This window comes from Rattus rattus, chromosome 9 (assembly GCF_011064425.1).
Source record: "Rattus rattus isolate New Zealand chromosome 9, Rrattus_CSIRO_v1, whole genome shotgun sequence".
Classification (NCBI taxonomy): Eukaryota; Metazoa; Chordata; class Mammalia; order Rodentia; family Muridae; genus Rattus; species Rattus rattus.
This window is the reverse complement of record NC_046162.1, coordinates 1,169,212-1,176,366: the sequence shown is the minus strand read 5'-3', so window position 1 is coordinate 1,176,366 and position 7,155 is coordinate 1,169,212. Positions and strand designations below refer to the sequence as shown.

The window sequence follows — 7,155 nt, the reverse complement described above, 5'->3', positions numbered from 1 at the left end:
CGCGCCTGTAAGTGACCCCATGTCTTACATGTGACCCTAATATTACCCCAGTCCTGCCAATGGCCCCAGGACCTTCCCTATAAGCAAGGAAGCTGAGCTGAGAACCTGGACAAGCCGGAGTTCCCGAGTCTTCGTTTTCCTGCTCCCAAGCAGTGGGGCTGAGAGCGTTGTGTGCACAGGAGTGACAAGAATCTGGTGACACTGTATGGGTGATGCCTGCTTATGTGGGAGGCATGTAGGGGCACCCTTCTGGGTGCCTGTGGAGGCTGAAGTTCAAAGTGGAGGAGGAACCATGCAGTGGGACAGTGTGTGCTGTTGGATCCAGTCTTTATTGTTTCAGACACAGGTACACTATAGAAAGACCAGCCCAGTCACAGAAGCCACCAAAGGATACCCTGAAAGGTGGCTGCAGCCTGTGCTCCACCAGGGAGTGAGAGGCAAGAAAGACTCTTGCCCTCTGCCCCTGGAAACCCACAGGATGTGAGAGGCAGCTTGGAGTCCACGGGGGCTAGGAGACCAGAGCTTAGCTGTCAGCCCCAAGGGTCTTAGTGATGTGGGAGTTAGGAGGCTTCTGTGGGGTGAGGAGAGGGTCCCTAAAGGGCAGAGCATGGATGGGATGCTTGTCTTCAGGTAGCTGTGCAAGAAGGACACAGGAAGGGGGTCCCTGGGAGAAGCCATGCTAGCCTGGAAGCAGATGGAGGGTAAAAGTTCCGGATATAGATGCCGAGGTGATGAGGCTGCAGGTTAGGGCCCCAGGAGGAGGAAGGCGCTACTGAGGGATGTGAGAAAGAGCAACAGGCCCGAGAGTGGGGTGCTTGAAAGGCTTGGGGAGAAATTTTTTCCTTCTGTGGGTATATTCCACATTGTGTTCTGAATCCATGAGATGTAGACGCTGACATTGGTGTAAACGCCCGGCCTATTGGACAGAGCACAGTCGGATCCCCAACTCACCACCCCTGCCTGGATCCAGACATCGTTAACGTCACAGACCAGGGGACCTCCGGAATCACCCTGAGGAGAAAGAAGGAATACACAGGTGTTGGGGTGGCCTGAGCACGTTACCTTTGCCGCACCGGTAGAAAGCACAGGTTGAAGTTCTCCAAGGCAGTCTCTCTTCATCATACTAGACAGGATCGTGGAATTGGGAGTTTCTAGAAGGTCTCAGGGATGGGTGCTCTGAGAACCGAAGGAAGCAGTGGTCCCTAGCAGATGGGACACTTGACCTAGTGTCTAAATAAAATAAGAACTCCTGCGGCAGCCGCGCGTTCAGAGCCAAGAGCGGGAGGCCCCCTCAGAGCGGCTGACTGCTTCTCCCTTCAGCTTGTTTGATTTGATCTAAAACGTCTCTTGGAAGAAACACTAAAGACGTATTTGGCAGTCGGGGTGTGTGGTAGAGAAAACGAGAAAGGATAAAACCAGGCAAGCTCGAACGTGGCCCTGCTCCTGCCGAAAATGAAGTCAAAGGCTTCTAGTGTTATCGGCGAGGAAAGGGATGGAATCTGATCCCAAAAGAAAACTTTCAGGATAGAAGTAAAATCACAGTTATTCAATATCTCCCTCTCCCTCTCCCCCTCCCCCCCTCCCCCTCCCTCCCCCTCATTGATAGAAGTAAAATCAGTTATTCAATATCCCTCTCCCTCTCCCCCCTCCTCCCCTCCTCCTCAGTGATAGAAGCACAGTTGCCTAGGAAGCAAATCTCCCTGGTCCCCATCCCCATCCTCCCTTCCTCAAAGAACCAAAAAAAAAAAAAAAATCTCCCCCTCCTCATCCCCCCTCCCCCTCCCCCTCCCTCCCCCTCACTGATAGAAGTAAAATCAGTTATTCAATATCTCCCCTCCCTGTCCCCATCCCCATCCCCATCCCCATCCCTCTCCCCTCCCTCCCCCCTCCCCTTCTCTCCCCTCCCCCCCTAAACTCTGCTGAGGGTGGAGCCCAAGGCCTTTCAAACGTTTGGTAAACACTTTACCACTCACTCACTCACGCACCCCAGCTCTCTGGTCATAATTTATTTTATTTTATTTGACAGAGGTGAGGCATGTGAGAGAGAGGTGTGTGCCATTCTGTGTGTGCCTGTAGGCGCCAAAGGTCAGCATTGCATGTCCCCACCTAGTCTCTCACTGAACTTGGGAACGTGCATTTCGCTTAGCCTGGCTGGGCCAGCAAGCCCTGGAACCTGCCTGTCTCTGACACTCTACCCACCCCCACTGTGGGGTCATAGACTTGTACTAATCTACAAGTCTTCTTCATTTTTATTTTTCCAAGACAGGGTTTCTCTGTGTAGCCCTGGCTGTCCTGGAACTCCCTTTATAGACCAGGCTGGCCTCAACCTCAGAGATTCACCTGCCTCTGCCTCCTGAGCGCTGGGATCAAAGTTGTGCACCACCACTGCCTGGCTGCATCTGGCTTTTTAACGTTTTTTTAATACATGGGTGCTAAGGACTCAAATTCAGTTCCTCATGGTTGTGATGAAGACCATGAGCCATCCTCCCAGCCCTCTGATTATGCTCTCTCTCTCTCTCTCTCTCTCTCTCTCTCTGTGTGTGTGTGTGTGTGTGTGTGTGTGTGTGTGTGTGTGTGTGTGTGTGTGTGTACTGCACTACTATCGTTAAGATGCCCAAGCCCCCGGAAGGTTTCAGTGTGGTAGGGAGAGGAACACCCTGCCCTCTGGGGTTGTTGGCAAGGTGGCGCCGTCTGTGGCTTCACTCACATTGCAAGCATCCTTCTTGCCTTCCACGAAGCCAGCACACAGCATATCTTCGAGAATGACCTGCTCCGTGCTGGGAACGGAGTTCTCCTGGTAGTAGGTATTGCAGGTCTTGGCATCAATAAGAGGCACCTGCAACTCCTGCAGGGTGAAGGGTGGTGGGAGCGCTGGGGTTGGGAGAGAGCAGAGTTAGGAGAAGAGGACACTCCATTGCCTCCCAGCTCCACGCGTTTAACTGAACCCGGTGACCAGGCTCATTTCCTCTGCTTCTTTGATCAGGGCCTTGTTTCCCTACATGAAACCCTGAAAGCTTTGCAAAGGTAGTACCCGAGGGTGAAGACAGAGACGTCCTCACGTTCCCAACCTGGCAGATCAGGCTCTTAACAGACACAGAGAGGAGATCTGGGGAGGCGCACAGCAGTGGAGTTCTATGTGAACTCCAAGGCTAAGACTGGATTATTGCAGGAAGAGCCCGGATCACACAGCACTGGAATGAGATGGGAGAGGAAAAGAGGGGCTCTCCCTAGAACCCTGAAAGGTTTGAAGCCCAGATAATACCTTAATTGCAGGTTTCTGGTCTCCTAAACTGAGAGTGACCACCTATCTGATTTACCCTCAGCCTCAGGACACAAAAGCAAGATAGGATTGCAGATATGACAACAGAGGTGAGGACCATGCAGATGACCATCGGAAATGGAAAAGCCTTTAAAAGCATCATGCTGTGTACCTCCGGCATTAACCCCACTGGGTCAGCACTCTCGAGAACTCACTGACCAGAGGAAGAACCAGGACCCCATTAGATAGTGAGTGCTGTCCAGACAAAAATGAGTCCCTGGCAAGCACTGTCCACAAGGGCCTTGGCAGCAAGGAGGGCAGGAAGGTTGTGATGCAGGCTGGGCTGGATGTAACACCATCCTTCTGGTTATTAGACGCCAGGAGGGCATCTGGAAGCTGGCAGCAGCCAGCTGGTGGGGAGCTGTGACAATGTTTCAATGCCCCCTCTGTGGTGGGCGTTCTTTGCATAGACTCCATGTGGGTTCTGTCTGAGGGTGGGCACTAGCCCTAGGGAGGGTGTCAAGACTGGCCCTCCCATACTCCCCCTACCCTGCCAACAGCTTCAAACATCCTTACGTTGATTTGTGGCAACGTTCCCCCAGCCAGTGACCCAACACATGGTGCCAGGATCCAGGGGGTCGCCAGGTTTCGGGAGGCAGACTGGAAGTATGTAGTCATTGAAGGAGACGGGTGAAGCCAGCTGCAACAGGGCAATGTCTCCACTACCGTGCTCCTCTGCTGAATAGCTTGGGTACTTGATACACTGGGCCACAGCTCTCAGCTCCCCCGGCTCATTGTCCTCAGGGTAGGAGGAGATGGTACCCAGCAGTACGGTGTAGGCAGACAGACGCTGGTCCCTGGGAGAATAGGGAGGTCAGAAAATGAAAGAGAGTCTTTAGGCAGAGGCTGTGATACTGCCACTGGGCTTTTCTGAGAGCTAAGCTCGTGGAAGCAATGCCAAACACCTCCTTCAATGACCACCATTAATGATCATTGGAACCATGATCTCCCATCACTCCCTCCATTTTCCAGGTGCGGAACACAGGTAGGAAAGTCAAGTCATCCATTCAAAGGTCACCTGGTTATTGAGCAGTATATTCAAGCCCTTAGACTCTTGGGACCTACACAGATGGGTCAGTGTGGAAGAATGTTTACAGTAAGGCTGGAGAGATGGCTCAGAGGTTAAGAGCACTGACTGCTCTTCCAGAGGTTCTGAGTTCAATTCCCAGCAACCACATGATGGCTCACAATTATGGGGCCTAATGCCCTCTCCGGCCTACAGGCAGAACACCCTATACAAACATATTAAAGAGAACACTATACATATAAATTTTAAAAAAATAAAAAATAAAAACAACAACAACAACAACAATAAAGCAAAGTGAAAGAAAGATAAGGAGTGACCCCTGGGAGTGTCCCCTGACCCTGTCACACACGCACTGTGGAATGTCTGTGCCCACGTTCACACCCCTATGACCTCATACTTCACTTATGCCCATCTATGTACACAAAGACCTTGGGTTCTCAAGGGCTGATTCAGTAAGTGTTCTCTCTCTCTCTCTCTCTCTCTCTCTCTCTCTCTCTCTCTCTCTCTCTCTCTCTCTGTCTCTCTCTCTCCACCTCCCGACCTCCCCATGTGTGTCTGTGTGTCAGTGGGCATTCATGTTCTTGTGCATATATAGAAAGCATAGGATAATCTCAGATGTCCTACTCCATTACTCCTGGCTTGAGACAAGGTTTCCCACATAACCTAGGGCCATACTGGAGGTCAGCAATCCCCAGAGAGCCTCCTGTTTCCACATACACCCCAAGCATAGGCCACACTTAGCTTGTTGCACAAACTTGGGCAGGGGATTTGAACTCAGGTAGGTCCTCATGCTGGTACAGCAAGCCCTCTTACCCTCTGAGCCATTCCCTCCACCCAAGAGGTAGTTTTGGGGAATAAGATTAGGTGACTGCCTACCAGGGCCAGATAGACAACCTGGGCAGGTAACTGAGACACTAAAATGACATGGCCCTGCCTCATCTCTTGCCGTAGTAGGCAGAGGCCGTGGTTCAAGGAGAAATGAAGCCATCTGGAAGGAACGTAGGGAAATCCAACTGGCCCCAGCCCACACGACCCACAGGGAGACACTCACTGGTTGAAGCAGTGGGCAGCAGTCAACACCCAGTCCTCAGAAATCAGAGATCCCCCACACACGTGCACCCCGTCCTCCCTCACGCTGACCTGCCAAGGCCACTGGCCCGGCTGGGCATTCTGTCCTGACACGATGCGGCCTGATGCCCTGGGACGTCCACACACTGCAAGAAATCGGTAGGATTGGGTAACACATGGCTATTCTGCCTTCCTCTGTACCCTCAAACCTGCCTCATTTGTCACAGCCCCTGGGAACTTGACCAGTGGGGACCAGAGGATGTCCCCAGTGCCTGGCTTCTAATATAAGGCCGGAAGGAGCCAGGATCAGACAGCTCTCTGGGTCTGCCACCAAACCTATGATTCTGCTGCCTCCTTCCTGTAATCCCACCTGAAGGCTGAGTCAGGAAGATCAGGAGTTCAACTATGCAGTAAAATGGAGGCCAGCCTGGACTACAGTGAGACCCGAACTCAAAACTAAAAGAAACGGAATAAAACTTAAAAAAAAAAAACAAAAAAAAAAAAAAAAAAAACACACACAAAAAACAAGCAAACGGAAAAGCACCCATGTAACAAAACCTGCATCCTACGTACCCTCATGAAGCCCCGCTCCCCATCCCCACCGTACCTGAGTCCAGGGCAATGGGACTCCTGCCCGTCTGAGTAGACAGGCTGTAAGAGTCAGTTGTGAGGTCCTCGCTCCCCAGAAGGACTCCAGGAAAGAGGGTATATAGGATGACGGCAAGGGCCAGCTCCATGCTACATTTGCTGGGGCCAGACACTCCAGGAAGGAGGAAGAGTGACTACCGCGCTGATGTGGCTTCAGGACTTGCCCTGGGGTGGGGCTCAGCCTCCACACCTATCCTGTAGCCTTGGGAGAGTCCTCACACCTCCACCGCTCCTGGGCACAGAGAGCCTACATGCTTCATGCTCTGAGGTCCTCTGGGCCTCCCCTTCCTGATCCAGGAATCGCATCGTCTACAACCCTCGTCCTTCATTGATGCAGAGTGGTTGTATAGTGTGCCTGGCACTTGCACCAACCACAGTGAGCCTTCATGTCCATTGCTGTCCACCAGAGGGCAGTCATGGGCCTGGTTCTTTGGCTCCAGGGGCCTTCTCAGAGAGGGGCAGGCAGAAGGGCATCCAGCATTGGGCCGGAGCAGGACGCGTGAAGACATCCTTTCAACTCCTGGGGTATTTGTCTTCTCCAGAAGCTTCTATCCTGTTGGTTACCCTTCACTCGGTCTCTAGGCAACTCCTTTCAAGAAGGATTGTTCCCGGAAAGGCTCACTGGCCTTCCGAACACCCAGATGCCCCCACTGAAATGGAAACTGTACAAGGTGATTACGTCAGCAGCTGAAGTGTGACTTCAGTCACCGTACGATGACATTATGCTTCAGAACACTAGTCCCAGATCCCGTTTTATCCAATGTTAAAGTTTCTACGTCCACTTCCGTCCTGCCTCCAATGTGTTCCCCAATACATCTGTAACGGCGCGGTGCCTACTGCGTGTATGCACAGAGCCCTGCCTTCGGTTCCCCAGCGACTGCATAAACCAGGTTGCTGGCTGTGGTACACACCTGCAGTTCCAGTCCTCAGGAGGTCAAGACAATTGGATCGAAAGTTCAGAGGCATCCTAGGCTGCAAGAGTGGGTTTGAGGCTGTGCAGGTTTGAAAGAGAACGTCCCCTCCCCTTAGGCTCACATATTTGAATGCTTGGTCTCTAGTTGGTGGAACTGTTTGAGAAGAACTGGGAGCAGGG

The 7,155-nt window shown here is 52.3% G+C and overlaps 1 protein-coding gene across 1 annotated transcript; it reads right to left on the bottom strand.

Moving 5' to 3' along the window:
• Positions 1 to 304: 304 nt before the first annotated feature.
• LOC116909639 (serine protease 33-like) lies at positions 305 to 6,387 on the bottom strand. Its single transcript, XM_032913283.1, has 5 exons — positions 6,022 to 6,387; positions 5,398 to 5,560; positions 3,836 to 4,116; positions 2,708 to 2,871; positions 305 to 1,011 (listed from the first exon to the last, which is right to left on the bottom strand). Exons 1-5 carry the CDS (start codon positions 6,149 to 6,151, stop codon positions 745 to 747), a joined length of 1,005 nt encoding a protein of 334 aa, XP_032769174.1. The 5' UTR covers positions 6,152 to 6,387; the 3' UTR covers positions 305 to 744.
• Positions 6,388 to 7,155: the final 768 nt, after the last annotated feature.

What these genes read in the sequence shown, in the direction of transcription:
- LOC116909639 (XM_032913283.1), bottom strand. Translation starts at nt 6,151, where the DNA reads ATGGAGCTGGCCCTTGCCGTCATCCTATATACCCTCTTTCCTGGAGTC. An exon ending in GCTGCCCACTGCTTCAACCA is followed by an intron (nt 4,117 to 5,397) that starts GTGAGTGTCTCC and finishes CTATTCTCCCAG; the next exon opens with GGACCAGCGTCTGTCTGCCT. An exon ending in GAACGTTGCCACAAATCAAC is followed by an intron (nt 2,872 to 3,835) that starts GTAAGGATGTTT and finishes TCCCAACCCCAG; the next exon opens with CGCTCCCACCACCCTTCACC.